Source organism: Bos indicus, chromosome 21 (genome assembly GCF_029378745.1).
Source record: "Bos indicus isolate NIAB-ARS_2022 breed Sahiwal x Tharparkar chromosome 21, NIAB-ARS_B.indTharparkar_mat_pri_1.0, whole genome shotgun sequence".
Taxonomy (NCBI): domain Eukaryota; kingdom Metazoa; phylum Chordata; class Mammalia; order Artiodactyla; family Bovidae; genus Bos; species Bos indicus.
Window position 1 is genome coordinate 56,315,082 of NC_091780.1, and position 16,658 is coordinate 56,331,739.

Consider the following 16,658-nt stretch of genomic DNA (forward strand, 5'->3'; position numbering starts at 1 on the left):
GAGAGGAGGCCCTGTCCCCCGAAACCCCTGCCCTGCCCCCTGCAGGGCTGTGCCTGTCCTCCCCTCTTGCAGCCCCATCAGGTACTGACCACAGCCTCTGAGGTGAGGCTGAGACTCCCGCTGAAGGGCCCCAGGGGCTCTGGCTCCAGCGCTCCACTGCAGCCCCTTCTCAGCACCTGTCAGGCTCCTGAACCCCAGGAGGGCCTTGCTGACAAACCAAGCAAAAACTAATGAGCCCACAGCTGCCGGCAGGAGCCCCTTCTCCTAGCCATCAGCTGCAGAGCTGGAGGTGGGAGTGAAACATTCCCCCCTGTGCCCAGAGCAGTCAAGTGGACAGACAGGCCCATCTCCCTAGGAGTCTGCTTAAGGCCCAGGCCCACCCTGTTTCAGTGGCGGGGCCGGGGAGGGTGCAGGGTGTCCAGCCAGGAACTTCAGGGGCCACAGTGAGCCCCAGGCAAAACTGGCTTTGTTTGATGGCGCAAGCCCTCCTCCCCACTCAGAGGTAAGGGAAGGCTGTCCCTCCTCCTGCTTGCCCATTCAAGCGTTAAGGAGCAGGAGGAGTGAGGAGCCAGGGCCACTGGGCCTCCTCAAAGGTCTGCCAGTAACTTATTAAGCCGCACCATCCTTATTCACCCTGGATACCCGCCGAGGTATCGGTTTACTTGGTAAAACCAGTTCTAGCTGCTTAAGGACGGTGTGGGGCCTGGTGAATGGCGGGAGGAAACTGGACACCCCTGGGAACAGTGCTGTTCTTGGGGAAATGCAGCGCTGGGAAAAGACACAAGCACTCCCGCAGGTTGTAAAGCATTTTATTGTTGGCTGCATGCTAGGACAGGGAGCCGGAGTCACCAGTGGAGAGGACGCGCCCCCGAAATGCGATCGCCTCAAACTGCACAAGGCCCATTTTCCCCATGGCGAGGCAAACACGTTTCTCTGTGTGTAAACTTTTCCAGTAACAGGTGATGCTCTGAAACCGGCAGAAAGGCGGATCCCTCTCTCCAAACTATGAAGGCCAATTCTGCATCCCGTGTGAAGGAAAGGCCTTCTGGAGAGCCATACCTGGGGACCACGGCGCCCTGTGCATCCTGGGAAGGCACCCCAAGGGCACCACATCTGGGGACCATGGCGCCCTGTACATCATGGGAAGGTACCCCAAGGGCACCACATCTGGGGATCATGGCACCCTGTGCATCCTGGGAAGGCACCCCAAGGGCACCACATCTGGGGATCATGGCACCCTGTGCATCCTGGGAAGGCACCCCAAGGGCACCACATCTGGGGACCACAGCGCCCTGTACATCATGGGAAGGCACCCCAAGGGCACCACATCTGGGGATCATGGCGCCCTGTGCATCCTGGGAAGGCATCCCACATCTGGGGACCACGGCACCCTGTGCATCCTGGGAAGGCATCCCACACTGGGGACCACATGCACTGGTACATCCAGGAAGACTGAAGTGAGAGAATCAAAGCATCAAAGTGCACACCATGAGGCCATCCAAGTATCTTCTGGAGGAAAGACCCTGACTTTCACTACTATGCTGTGAACAGGGAAGAGGGTGGCTTCCCTCCACTGCACACCTCGGACCCCATCAGCCCATCTCTCCTGCACCTCTGGTCCACCGCACACCTCAGACCCCATCAGCCTGTCTCTCCTGCACCTCTGGCTGCTCCACGAGCCAGCTGGTGACCTAGGCTGGTCAGTGTGGTGCTAAGAGCCACATGCTGGACTCTGGGACCTGAGATCCTTGCTTTCCTGGTCACAGACAGCCCCTGGTAGAGCCAGGTCCACTGGTGCACCCCTGGTCACCAGAGGAGGACCCGTGGCTGCATCTGATGCTCTGAATCCTGTCCCTCAAATCCACAGCATCCGGGTGGCTCTTAGGTCACCATCCACCAGCAATGGACCATACAGTCCCTACTCTCTTTTAGAGTAGGGACTCTAAAAAGACAAAATTTTTCTTTCAAAGTAACATCTCCCCATAAAGCACTGCAATGTGATCACCTAGACCCACAAAAGCCTCTTCTAATGAGCCGCCTGGTGAGACAAGTGCCCACACATCCTCCCTTTCCAACCCAGGAAAGGACCACCAGGACCACAGCACCCCAGGCTGATTTTGCTCTGCGGTTTAAGTTTGCAGGTCAGTAGGACCCCAAAGCTCAGAAGCCTAGGCGAAAAGTGCAGGATGTTGGCCAGGGATTTGATCCATAGGACTCCAGAGATTTCTAACAATCTTGGGAAAAAAAGAAGTCTACCAACAAATGTCATCCAACCACAGTCAGGGGCCAACACGCCTTTCCATCTCTCCCGTATTCAGAGTTCTGCTGTTCCATGGAAACAAGGAACTTGAACAGGGGAAAAGACCCCAGGGCTGCACTCTCTGTCACCCCGACCCCAGGGGCCCACAGCCCCCACCACCTCCAGTTCTGAAAGTGATACCCAGGCGTGCATCACAAAGGCAGGAACCTTCTGCAGACTCAACAAGCAAGTGAGCCAACAGGCAGGAACAAAACCTGTGCCTGGAGACAGACTTCACGTCACCAGACGGTGGGTGGCCTTGAAGGCAGGGAGCTGTGCCCTTTCAGGGTACTCCAGGGTGTGCCAAACAGGGGTCTGGATATTCTGGGGCTTTAAAATCCATCCGTGTTTGTCCTGGATGGGGTACACAGTTCACTGCTTAAGGCACATCTCCATCACTTCCTCACCACCTAGAAAACTACCCACATGTGTTATTTCAGAGACTATACGGTGCAGAAGAAAACACTGCACCAGGAGCAAAAAGGCCTGGGTGCCAATTTCAGGCCTGACACCCACTAGCTGCGTGTGACCCTGAGCAAGGCAGTTAACATCCCAGGGCCTCACTGCCTCATCTGACAAATGGGGGTAATGACACCCGAACCATCTGCCTCATACTTTTTATAGGTCCTTTGATGTCTGAGCGTTCTCTCTCCTATGACGAACCTACAATTACAAAAGTAAATGCAGCAGCAGACTCATGTCAGGACCCACAGGGCCTGTGTCTATCTGCACACGTGGGCACACATACATCCTCGTCATGGTCACAGCTGGATTCCCACCCCCCATCCCCCGCCTGGGAGGCTAACCAGCGTGTTTTCTGCCCACGCAGCCCAGGTGGCATGCGGTAGGCGTTCCGTGACACCCACATCATGGTGTGGGACATGACGGTTCAAATGGGAGGGAGTCCTCGCTGGTTCCTGAGGCCAGCAGCCTTCCTCCTCACGCCCAGAGGCGGGATGACCTGAGGGATCCAGGGCTCTGCTGTCTGGGCTATGAACCAGTCTAGCCCCCTAGACCACCCAGGGGCCTAAAAACCTACTAAGGCACCAGGAGGCACCAGTCTTCAACAACAGCGTGCTTTCCGGCCTCCCTGATAGCTCAGTTGGTAAAGAATCTGCCTGCAATGGGGAGACCCCAGTTTGATTCCTGGGTTGGGAAGATACACTGGAGAAGGGGTAGGCTACCCACTGCAGTATTCTTGGGGTTCCCTGGTGGCTCAGCAATGCAGGAGACCTCTGCCCGCAATGCAGGAGACCTGGGTTCAATCCCTGGGTTGGGAAGATCCCCTGGAGAAGGGAGAAGGGAAAGGCTACCCACTCCAGTATTCTGGCCTGGAGAATTCCATGGACTATACAGTCCATGGGTCGCAGAGTCAGACACAACTAAGCAACTTTCACTTTTCCATCCTGACTGCTGGCGGCTTGAGGATGGACCAGTCAGATTCAAAGGCCCAACTTGAGAAGGTGAGCCCCTGGGGGTGGCTGTGGAGCCCCACTCTCTCCTGACTGCCGCCGTGCTAGGACCACCAGGCAGAAGAAGGAGCCAGGTTCCAGCTCTGGGAGGCCTGGCCTGTGGGCTCCATAGGTTTTCTCCCAGCGACCCGCTCAGGCCCAGCCTCCAGGGCAGCACACCCTGTGCGCTCTCCCCAGAGTTCAAAGCCTGATGCAAACAGAAAGCCCTGAGCTCTCCTGACGTACCTGTCAGGCTGGTAAAGGCACCAGGAAGCAGATTCAGGGGTTCTCCGGTCCACCTGCTCACACCGGGCACACAAGCCAGAGTCCCTCCAGCGACTTTCCATAAGGTTTTCACAGCCACATGAAGATCCCTGGCCCATGTCTGGATGCCTGCCCTGGAGGCAAGGCCAGGAGCAGATGAAGTGACCATGGAGGGCCAGGAGCCCAGCCCCCAGGTGCTAGACTCAGCTGCCTGCAACTCGGAATCACTGACAGGAACAAAGGAAACCCAGGTGGCCTGAGTTTCTCTCTTTCCATTTGTTAATGAGGAGCAAGAGGAAGAGGATAGGGGGTTCCCAGGCCAGCTGCACATCAGCATCATCTCATCAGAAGCATCTAAGAGAGCTTTCGGGCTTCCCTGGTGGCTCAGCGGGAAAGAAACCGCCCGCCACTGCAGGGGACGTGGGTTCGATCCCTGGGTCAGGAAGATCCCCTGGAGGAGGAAATGGCAACCCACTCTAGTATCCTCACCTGGAGAATCCCACAGAAACAGAGGAGCCTGGAGGGCTACAGTCTATGGGGTCACAAAAGAGTCGGACACGACTGAGCAACTAAACAACAACAACTAAAGAGAGCTTTTAAATGACGCCGGTATTCCCGCCCTTCAACCCGTTACATCAGAGTCTCGCTCTCTCCGGGAAGGGGGCCACGTGCTGCATGGAAGGAGCTCCCAGGGGTCTGGCTGGGGGGCTGAGAGGCTAGAACCACCCCACGGCCACTTCTTTCTTTAACGTTCCACCACCCACATGCCATCGGCTGAACCCTCCATTAGAGTCACCTGAGCCTTAACAACAGAGAGGAACGTTCACCAAGCCCCAGGGATGTCCCAACTGTGCCCCTGGCCAGCAAGAGGGAGAGGACGGGGTGGTAAATGAGCCCCAGCTATGACCAGATTTCTGTCGCGTCGCAGGAGAACTAGTTTCCAGCTCTGCTATTAACTCGCCATGTGGCCACAGCCCATCTCCCCACTCCCCCCACCGAATCCCCTCCCTGCAGCTGTGGGCCGCCTCAGCCCAGCTTTCCGCCTCTCTGGATGCCTCCTCTAACCCCCAGGGCCTCCTGCCCTCCGAGGTTCAGGCGGGTACCAGGCAGCACCTGTTCTGGAAACGCCCCAGGCCAGAGTGTCTGTTGCCTCTGCCGCAGGGTCTCTAGACCCTGACCGAGGGCCACAGCAGTCTCGAAGAACAGCCCGAGACGGCGCCTGGGCTCAGGCTTGGCTCGGATGCTCACAGGAAGCCCTCAGATTGGTCTGTCAACAGAGGATACACACGGCAAAGTCGTCAGCCACTTGTGGCACACAGAAGCAAAACACCGTGGAGCAAAACACTCCGACATGTGACGTTTCAACCAAACGAAGGCAGAGATGTGTTCTCACAATGGTCCCTGGCCCAGAAGCACACTTGTGGCGGGGAGGAAGATGTGAACCCCTCCCCTTCAGGGTTGGCGGAGGACTTCCTCAGGGTATTAATAGCCGTCAGCTGTCCCCACGAAAGCCACAGATTCCCTTCCCAGGGAACGGCCGCAGGCTCCGAAGGACACTGAACTATGAACCACTTTAATGTGCTGAGGTGGCAGGATAGAGGGGGATGCGGAACATCTGCTTTCTCTCTTCAGAGGTCAAGTTTGATCCTGATGACTATCATTTATGGGATAAAAACACGAGGCGGAAAAGAAAACATCCAGGTTCCTGATTCTGCAACTGTGGGCCAAGGACTCCTTCACGGGGTGGGGGAAGCTCATTTCCAGAGAGAATACGACCTCTCCCCCAGCAACTGCTCACCAGCCCGAGGCAGGATATCAATCTGGATGCCAGGATAGCATCAAATTCTAGGAAAACCGAGTGTGCAGGAAACGCTCCAGTCCTCAGCTTAGTTCACTTTTTTTTAAACTGGAGGATAACTGCTTTACAACGTTGTAGTGGTCTCTGCCGTACATCGACAAGACTCAGTCACCATTATATAGAAGGGGACAAGAGAGGATGAGACGGTTGGAAGGCATCACTGACTCAAGGGACATGAGTTTGAGCAAACTCTAAGACATGGCGAAGGACAGGGAAGCCTGGCGTGCTGCAGCCCATGGGGTTGCAGAGAGTAGTACACGACTGAGTGACTGAACAACAATATCCCCTTCCTCTTGAGCCCTCCATCCTCCATTCCACTGCATTTTACAGCCTCAGCAGCTAACAGTCATGTAGAGTGAGGCCTTTACAGGCCAGGTAGGGGCGGGTAAGGAGAAAGAAGCGCCTCCATCAGCCCTCCCTTGGAGTACAGACACTAAAATGGGAACGGGGGCACTGCGCATCCTGACCTCTGCCACCGCCTTCCTCTTCGTCCTCCCCAGCTTCACCAGAGGCAAGTCATCACATGCTCTTCTAGACAGATATGATTTCAAGTCCAAAGCTGACATCACTGACCTAGACCCAAGGACCTCATGAAGAAAGGGATGCATCCGTGTATGCAGACAAAACTCTAAACCAAAAAGATACAGGCCGTCCCTGCGTTCATAGCAACTCTCTTCACAAGAGCCAAGCTATGGAAACAGCCCACGTGCCCATTAACAAAGGAATGGTAAAGATGTGGCAAGGGTGTACAGCGGACTACTACTCAGCCATAAAAAGAATGAAATAATGCCATCTGTGGCAACATGAATGCAACCAGAGAGCTCACTAAGTAAATCAGAAAGAAGAAGACAAACATCACATGATATCACTTTTATGTGGAATTTAAAATATCACACAAATGAGCATATCTATGAAACAGAAACAAAGCCAAGGCTATAGAGAAGAGACTTGTGGTTGCCAAGGGGAAGGCATGGGGGGAAGGATGAAACAGGCTGGGATTAGCAGTTGTGAAGTATTATATATAGAATGGATAAACGACAAGGTCCTTCTGTATAGCACAGAGAATTATATTATGATTACCCTATGACAAACCATAATGGAAAAAAATAGGGGACACGTCATTTTCGAGGCAGGAGCCTGCTGTGTCCCCCTTTGCCTGGCAAAGTGATAAAGCCATCCTTCTCTGCTTCATCCAAAAAAGAAATATTAAAAAAGAGAGTGCGTGTGTGTGTGTGTGTGTGTGTGTGTGTGTGTATAACTGAATCACTGCTATACAGCAGACATTAACACATTATAAGTCAACTATAGTGGAATTAAAAAAATAAAGTTTACTGAGCATCAAAAAAAAAGAGAGAGAAAAGGATGCTTCTGTTTCTGACAGTTTAATCCCAGTTTGATTTAAAGCATGAAACAGCTAAGAGGTGCTCATGCCCTAGGACTACCCTTCACCAACAGGAGTGTCCTGGTTGTTGGGACTTAAGCGCTTCATTGTGGAAAAACCTCTATGCTGACTCCCAGAGAGAAAAGGATTTTTCTTTAAAACAAGCAAGCAAAAAGAGCAAAAAAAGAAAAGCAGGGAGGGCAGAAATGCTGAGTTATTCTGTCCAACTAGCCATGTACGGTCATTCAGCCACTAAGTGGGACAGACTCGCCACTTTTAAAGCTGGGGCTGGGGTTCCACGCCCTCACTGATCAACATCACGGACATTCTTACTGGATGCCTTTTTCATTCCTTAAGAAAATACTTGAGACCAGCATTTGGCATTCGGCCACGCGTGAGGGTTCAGTCCCTTTTTTGGGTAAAATTATGATAGAACACACATAACAGAAAACCAGATAAAACACACACTAGCATTTACAATCTTAACCAATTTTAAGTGTGCAATTCAGCAGTGTTCAGTGCATTCACATTACTGTACCGATCGCTAGAATTCTCTTCATCGTACAAAACTAAACTCCATCCCGTTAACCAATAACTTTCCACTCCCTCCCCCAGCCCCTGGCAATCACCATTCTACCTTCTCTCTCTCTGAATTTGACCTACGAACCTCACAGAAGTAGAACTTCTAGTATTTGTCTTTTTGTGGCTGACTTATTTCACTCAGCATAATGCCCCCACAGTCCATCTATGTTGGGCATGTGTCAGGACCCCCTTCCTTTTTAAGGCTGAATAATATTCCATTGCATGCGAGTACCACATTCATCCACAGACAGACACTTGCATGCTTCCACCTTTGGCTTCTGTGAGTAATGCTATGAACATGGCTGTAGTTCCTTTATTTTTAAAAGTCAAAGATGATTTCCAAATCAGGCAGCTTCCTTAAAGACCAAAAGTTAAGTTTTTGTAAGCATACCATATTCCTCTTTACTTATCTATTTTTGGTCTACTCTGGAATAAAGTCTAGTTATCCCTCCTCACGCTTCCTAAACTTTCCAACCAGATCTGAACATACACTTGGATTTTAATAACACGTGGTGAATTCACCTCCCAACTCCATGTTTCTGCACCCAGGCCTTCTGGGACCTCTCAGGGTGGCGGGTACTGAGGCCACCACAGCCGATGTCCTACAGACCCTATTCCCACCAACCTGGCCATCTCCTAGGGGTTCAAGCCCTCCCTTCCCGAGACTGTACCTAGGAGGAGTTCAGAAACACCTGGGAATTTAAATGATCTGTGTAGGTAGGCACTGGATCACCCTTTTTCAAACATATCCCCCAAGTCACCCAAAAACCCAACCCAGTAACTTTGAGTTTGGGGATGGTCATGGACATGTGACTCCGAGGTCCTGACTTCAACCTCCCAGAGCAGGGGAGGATACCTCAGTCAGAACCAGAGAAGAATACCTCCAAAGGGAAGAAAGAACAGAGGAAGGCTTCAGTGGTCTCACGTCCAGTCACTTTCTATTTTAAAAAGGGTGAGATTAAAAGGCTAATAGTGGAAACAGTGACAGACTTCATTTTCTTGGGCTCCAAAATCACTGCAGACAGTGACTGCAGCCATGAAATTAAAAGACACTTGCTCCTGAGAAGAAACGCTATGACACTCCAAGGGTTGCCTAGGATCTGCCTGTATTAAAAAGCAGACATTACTTTGCTGACAAAGGTCTGTCTAGTCAAAGTATGGTTTTTCCAGTAGTCATGTAGAGATATGAGAGTTGGAACATAGAGAAGGCTGAGCACTGAAGAACTGATGCTTTCGAACTGTGGTGCTGGAGAAGACTCTTGAGAGTCCCTTGGACAGCAAGGAGATCAAACCTGTCAATCCTAAGAGAAATCAACCCTGAATAAACACTGGAAGGACTGATGCTGAAGCTCCAATACTTTGGCCACCTGATGTGAAGAGCTGACCCATTGGAAAATATCCTGCTGCTGCTGCTGCTAAGTCGCTTTAGTCGTGTCCGACTCTGTGCAACCCCATAGACGGCAGCCCACCAGGCTCCCCTGTCCCTAGGATTCTCCAGGCAAGAACACTGGAGTGGGTTGCCATTTCCTTCTCCAATGTATGAAAGTGAAAAGTGAAAGTGAAGTCGCTCAGTCGTGTCCGACTCTTTGCGACCCCATGGACTGCAGCCTACCAGGCTCCTCCATCCTGATGCTAGAAAAGAGTAAAGATAGGAGAAGGGGACGACAGAGGATGAGATGGTTGGATGGCATCACCAACTCGATGGATATGAGTTTGAGCAAGCTCTGGGAGATGGTGAAGGACAGGGAAGCCTGGGATGCTGCAGTCCATGGTGTCTCGAAAAGTTGGACACGATTTAGTGACTGAACGACAACAACCACAAAAGGCTAGGCTAATCAAAGTGTCTTTGCCTTAAGAAATCAATTTATCCCACCTTTTGAATTCCAGCGTTGATAAAGACCCAGGGTTTCCATTCAGGCAGTGCATTAAAGTAGGAACATTTGAGAGTCCAGCCCATCACATAAACCTGCCCCTGGGAGAAGCCCCGGGCCAGGCAGGCACAGCTGGGCCAGTACACTCGCCTCTTTCAGACTCTGGTAGCTCAGCTGGTAAAGAATCCACCTGCAATACAGGAGAGGAGACCCTGGTTCGATTCCTGGGTCAGGAAGAACCCCTGAAGAAGGGATAGGCTGCCCACTCCAGTATTTGTGGGCTTCCCTGGTAATTCAGATGGTAAAGAATCCACCTGCAATTCGAGAGACCTGGGTTTAATCCCTGGGTTGGGAAGATCCCCTGGAGGCGGGCATGGCAACCCACTCCAGTATTCTTGCCTGAAGAATCCCCATGGACAGAGGAGTCTGGCAGGCTACAGTCCATGGGGTCGCAAAGAGCTGGACACGAGTGAGTGTCAAAGCACAACACACAGCACCGGGGCAGCCCCTCAGCTGGCATCCCATGTGCTCCCTGACCCTGGAAGGACAAAGGGCACCAGAGTCCCAGCCCTGAGGGAGCCTGCAAATCTGGTGCAGGACCCAGAGAAAGCAGAAGAGAGCTGAAAGGTGTGATGATGGTGATGATGACAATGATTAAACTCGGGTTCAGAACATCCCACAGGCTTCACAGAGGCAGTGAAGGGAAGGTGCTCAGGGCGGGAGAAAGCACCGAAGCCTGATGGATGAGTGCAGAGGAAGGGAGAGCACAGACAGCACTGCAGCCCAGCAGCCAGCAGTGCGCACTGCACCAGCGCCAGCTCTGCAGTGCCCCCACGCTGGGCATTTCACATGCACGCTCTCTCTCTCTGGATCGTCGCTACCCAGGGCATCATCTGTTATCACCCGTTCTCCCCACTGGAGAAAGAAGGAGACAACTCGGAGGGGTCAGGCCACTTGCCCCAGGTCATGGTGGTGTGCGTGGTATTGGGAGGGGCGACGAGAGGGTTGCAGGAGAAAGAGGAGCCCCTGGAGAGGCGGGCAGGCCAGGCGCCTGAGCGGTGGGCAGGACGCTGGCCCGAGGCACCCTGGGGCTACAGCTGAGGGGCTGGCAAGGTGAAGGCAGCCTGAGACGAGTACTCCTTCCCGGGAAGAAACCAGGGTAGAGGTGGGTGAGGAGGAGAGAAGCAGGACAGACCCGCGCACAGCCATCCTCCAGGGCGACCCACCCCTCGGTCCTCCTCCACTTTGCTCTAAAAGTCATGACAAGCTTCAGTCTCAGGTGGGTCCAGACGAGCTCGGAGTTATCAGCAACCACCAGTTCTTCTTTCGGCATCTTGAGCTTAGGATGACCTCGGCTGCGACTCAGTCCATTTCTGTTGGAAAAGTCCAATTTTGGAAGCTCTGTTCTATAGAGCTCAAACGTCACAAACTCTCACCCCAACAATGGCGGGAGGAGGTTGTTGAGAACAGGGTCCCCCACCTCTGAGCCGGGACCGGTATCCTATCAGGTCAGTGGGGGCATTATATTAGAAATAAAGCACACGATTAAAGTGATGCGCTTGAATCTTCCCTAAACCGTTCCCTGGTCCGTGGAAAAAACTGTCTCCCACGAAATCGGTCCCTAGTGCCAAAGAGGCTGGGGACTGCTGGTTGAGAAGACCAACTTTGCACAAAAATGCGAGAACTGCTTTAGAGTCTCTGCTATCTCGTGCAGCCACAAATTCACAATGTAAGGGGAAAAAACTACCCTGACTGGTTGCGAGAACTGGACAGCCTGCTTGGTTACTGTGCTTTGGAAAAGGAGGCATTTATTTTTAAAGTTTTGAAGTCATTAAGGCAAAACACTGGCAAGCTCAAGGGAGCCAAGCTGGCTAGACAAAGTTGAAAACAATCAATTTAACTTCCACCCCCCAGGGACTGAGCCTCCTGGGTACCTGACATATGGCTTTTCCAGCAACAAAGCAAACACCGCATGAAAAGCCTGCAGGTTTGCGTGAAAGCGGCAGGGGGCGGGGTGGGGGGGGGTGGGGGGGATTTGAGGGGGGAAGAGGGGGAAGACCTCTGTAAGGGGGAGATTCAAAGGCTCCAGGCCTCCGCTTTGCCCTGCATCTCCACCCTGGTTTGCCCCCACTGACCCCCTAAAACAATCAGGTCCTGAGTGTCTGATACGTAGGTCAGGCACTCAAGGAACACAGACTTGAGTACAGGAGGGCCCTGTCCTCCAATTACTCAACTGTCTAGAAACAGGGAACAAACCGAGGGTCTTTACAGGGTTATTTTAGCCTAGAGATAGGATCCTGGGCCCAGGCCAGTAATACATGCCCTGAGGGCAATGAATGACTTATCCTCTCTGAACTACTCTTGAGTCATGGCTTCTGTTGCCCTGTGTCTTGCAACTAACACACACTGACTGGCAGGCATGTCTCCATGCTGTTGGGGTGAGAGGTGAACAGAGAAAGAAATGCAGAACCTGCTTTTAAGGAGTTTCATTGCTGGTGGGAGAGAAAAATCAAGAGGCTGCCACGAGATAGTGTGCCTAAGACACTCAGTTCACTGGAAGCACACGGTATGCTTTAAATTAAAAAATCATACAGGAGGACTTCCCTGGTGGTACAGTGGTTAAGAATCCACCTGCCGATGCAGGGGACATGAGTTTGATCCCTGGTCTGGGAAGATACCAAATGCTATGGAGCAACTAAGCCCGTGAACCACAACTCCTGAGGCTGCTACTGCTAAGTCACTTCAGTCGTGTCCGACTCTGTGCGAACCCATAGACTTCAGCCTACCAGGCTCCTGCATCCATGGGATTTTCCAGGCCAGAGTACTGGAATGGGGTGCCATTGCCTTCTCCACTACTGAGGCTGGAGCCACAAATACTGAAGCCCAAGCACCTAGAGCCTGTCCTCTGCAACAAGAGAAGCCACCACACTGAGAAGCCCACGCACTAAAACTAGAGACTAGCCCTGGCTCTCCACAACTAGAGGAAGCCTGCATGCAACCAAGACCCAATGCAACCAAAATAATTTCTAAAAATCATACAGGAGAAAAATCGGCAGGGCAAGAGTTAAGCATGTTCGTCCACATGTACTGGATTAATCCAAGCAATTCAGAATCTAACTGCTGGAAGGTCCCCTCTATAATCCGCTCAGTAATAAACGAAGTTAGCATGGCCCAGAGAGGTGGGTCTGTGTAAAGACCCCCATGTCTGCTAGACCATCTGGTGGGCATCTTATCAGTGCCAGCAGGAAAAGTCCAACACCTCTGATGCAATACTCAGGCCAACACTATTCACATGCCCACTTTTCAGGTAAAAAAAGATGCTTGGAGATCAAATTGCCCAAGGCCACAGCTCTAAGAGGTGAGCTCAAAGGAGCCCACGACTCTTATCTTCTGCCTCTGCAGACAAACGGGCCTGAAGCTGCTTTTCTTCCTCTCTTCCTATTTTTACTTGGATGTGTGTGTCTCCCATCCTCTGCCTACACAAGTGACATGGCCCCCCTATCTGCAGAGCGTGGACACACAGGAACAGTCAGCCCTGCAAAGTCAGCCCTCAGGATGAGCTAGTGTTATTACTGTGCCCTGCTGACTCAAAACCTAGGTGCGATTCTGAGTCCCATGCCAACCTGTAATATGGTGTTACCCACATTTTATAGGTGAAATCAAATGATACACCAAAGTCACACTGCTAGAATGATGACACAGAAATTTCTAGATCCTTGGAAGAATGAGATGACTTCTCCTTCCTGCTGCCCTCTCACTTCCCATCTTGTTCTTCCTCCGGCTTCACCTTCCTGACCTTCTAGGGCAGTGGTACCCAAGGGACCGGTTTTGTGGAAGACAACTTTTCCACAGATGGGGCAGAGGTCAGGGGTGTGATTTCGAGATGATTCAAGTGCATTACTTTATTTCTATTATTAATACACTGGTCCCACCTCAGATCACCAGACATTAGATCCTGGAGGTTGCGCACCTCTGTTCTTGGGAATTGGAGAAACCACCCAGCTCATCCTCTTCCACAGGGCAGTGGCGAAGCTCCTACCCCCAGCTGAGAAAGCAAACCTGACTTCTCCCTGCGAAGCTAGAGCCAACGCCAGCGCCAGCCCCAGGGGATGGGCAGCGAGGAGGGCAATGGCAAATGTCTCCCTGAAGTTGCACTGTACCCTCTCTTCCCATGGGGAGTCCCATACTCAGAGCACCTCTCCCCTTAACTTGCTGAAAAAGTGAAAGTGTTAGCCGCCCAGGCGTATCTGACTCTTTCTGACCCCATGGACTGTAGCCCGCCAGGCTTCTCTGTCCATGGGACTTCCCAGATAAGAATACTGGAGTGGGTTGCCATTTCATCTGCCAGGGGATCTTTCGACCCAGAGATCGAACCTGGGTCTCCCGCACTGCAGGCAGATTCTTCACCATCTGAGCCACCAGGGAAGCCCAACCTGATGAAACCCAATCCCAAACCAATGGAACCCTTGCAGCATTCAGCCGGCAGCCTCTTTACCCTTCTGAAACCTCCACCTCCTCTCAAAACATCACCAACAGACTCAGAATTGGGGGTGAGTTAGAAGGTGTAGCCTCCTCAATAATTCTGGCTGAGCCCATCAACCTCAGACAAGCGCTTCCTCATCCTCATACTTCACCGTCCTCCTTCCTGGAAAAATAGGACTAAAGTTATACTGGAAAGGACCATGGCCCTGAATGCCATGGCAAAGGAGCAGAGAAACTGCCTTTCCATAAGAACAGGCTGAATAAGAAAAACTGTTATTAGCCCTGGACGCAGGCCACACAGCCGGCTTTATGGAGCGCAGAGCCTGCCCAGGCAAGTTCTCCCATGAGTCCTTCTCACAAACTAGTTATAACATCAAACACGCTGATCTTGGCATTTAACCCCAAAACCTAAGGCAAGGGAGAGACTCCTTTTCTTTTTAAAAGTTTGAGAAATTCATTTCCCTCCTTTCTGTTGCCAAAGGACTTGGTACCTCTTACCACTTCCTACCTTTCTGGGGTGTGGAGTAGCCTGCGATAAGATGTGTTTCTAAACTCATTCATGCTCAACCCGTGATTCTCACACCCTGAACCATGCTGGTCCTGATTCTGCAACGAACGCAAAATGAGGCTGGGCACCTCCATCGGAAAGCAGCGTGGCTCCCTCTCGGCCTCTGAGGGCCGCACAAGGAGGTTTTCACTCCTTTTCTGCCAGAGGCACGGGCTCGGATCTCAGGCCTGATGACCAGGTGACTGCCCAGCTTTCCACCCTGACACAGACTCGCTCTCTGTGCATGGACCTTCCGTGAAGGGCTCGAAAACTGAATGCTTTAAGGAATGCCATGGATTAAGAGAAACGTCAAGCAAGCGATAAAAAAGTAAACACACAGTGAGAAAACATATCAGAAACACTGAGAAAGTCTGGATCTGTAAACCTGAGGAGGTCTTAGGGCCACTGTGAACTGGGCATCTGGGCTCGGCTCCATGCAGAACAGATCAAAGCCAGGCGGCAGCCCTCGGGAACCATCATGGACGCAAAGGGGGAAACTCCAAGGCAAAGGAGAACCCAGCAGCTCAGAGATAGAAGGGAAACCCCAGAAATTCAAAATCTGGACTCACGGTCAGAAGGAGGAGCCCACGGAGCCCAGAAGGAGAAATGGGATTTCCCTGTTCACTCTGTGGTAAAGAATCCACCTGCAATGCAGGAGATGCAGGTTCAATCCCTGGGTCAGGAGGATCCCTGGGAGCAGGCAAGAGCAACCCACTCCAGTATTTTTGCCTGGGAAATCCCATGGACAGGGAGCTCCAGTACGTGCGGTTGCAACAGTTGGACACAAGAGTTGGACAGGACCTAGCAACTAAACAAAGAGAAATATACAAGGAGAAATATCCCAGGACATCCCTATGCAAAGAAATGATACAAATGAACTTACTTGCAAAACAGAAGGGACTCACAGACTTAGAGAACAAACTTAAGGTTGCCAAGGGGGCTGAATGGGGGGCAGGGATAGTTAGGGAGTTTGGGACAGATATGTATATACACTGCCATGTTTAAAATGGATAACCAACAAGGACCCACTGTATATAGCACTCTGCTCAATGTTATATGGCAGCCTGGGTGGAAGGGGAGTTTGCAGGAGAATGGACACGTGTAAAATATGGATGGGTCACTTTGCCGTCCACCTGAAACTAGGCTTCAGCAATACATGAACCTTGAACTTCTAGATGTTCAAGCTGGTTTTAGAAAAGGCAGAGGAACCAGAGATCAAATTGCCAACATCCGCTGGATCATCGAAAAAGCAAGAGAGTTTCAGAAAAACATCTATTTCTGCTTTATTGACTATGCCAAAGCCTTTGACTGTGTGGATCACAATAAATTGTGGAAAGTTCTGAAAGAGATGGGAATACCAGACCACCTGACCTGCCTCTTGAGAAACCTATATGCAGGTCAGGAAGCAGCAGTTAGAACCGGACATGGAACAACAGACTGGTTCCAAATAGGAAAAGGAGTACGTCAAGGCTGTATACTGTCACCCTGCTTATTTAACTTCTATGCAGAGTACATCATGAGAAACGCTGGGCTGGAAGAAGCACAAGCTGGAATCAAGATTGCCAGGAGAAATATCAATAACCTCAGATATGCAGATGACACCACCCTTATGGCAGAACGTGAAGAGGAACTAAAAAGCCTCTTGATGAAAGTGAAAGAGGAGAGTGAAAAAGTTGGCTTAAAGCTCAACGTTCAGAAAACGAAGATCATGGCATCTGGTCCCATCACTTCATGGCAAATAGATGGGGAAACAGTGGAAACAGTGTCAGACTTTGTTTTTCTGGACTCCAAAATCACTGCAGATGGTGATTGTAGCCATGAAATTAAAAGACGCTTACTCCTTGGGAGTTATGACAAACCTAGATAGCATATTAAAAAGCAGAGATATTACTTTGCCAACAAAGGTCCGTCTAGTCAAGGCTA

General features: G+C 51.5%; 1 protein-coding gene across 3 annotated transcripts in view; it reads right to left on the minus strand.

Moving 5' to 3' along the window:
- CCDC88C (coiled-coil domain containing 88C) overlaps positions 1-16,658 on the minus strand; it is a 147,479-nt gene that overhangs the window by 109,847 nt on the left and 20,974 nt on the right. The window contains exon 2 of one of the 3 annotated variants that reach the window (XM_019983359.2): positions 9,709-9,896. The exons of the other annotated variants lie outside the window; for them this stretch is intronic. Within the exon in view, the coding sequence (XP_019838918.2) occupies positions 9,709-9,792 (84 nt within the window). The 5' untranslated portion in view covers positions 9,793-9,896. The remainder of the gene's footprint in view (positions 1-9,708; positions 9,897-16,658) is intronic. 3 annotated transcript variants of the gene reach the window in all.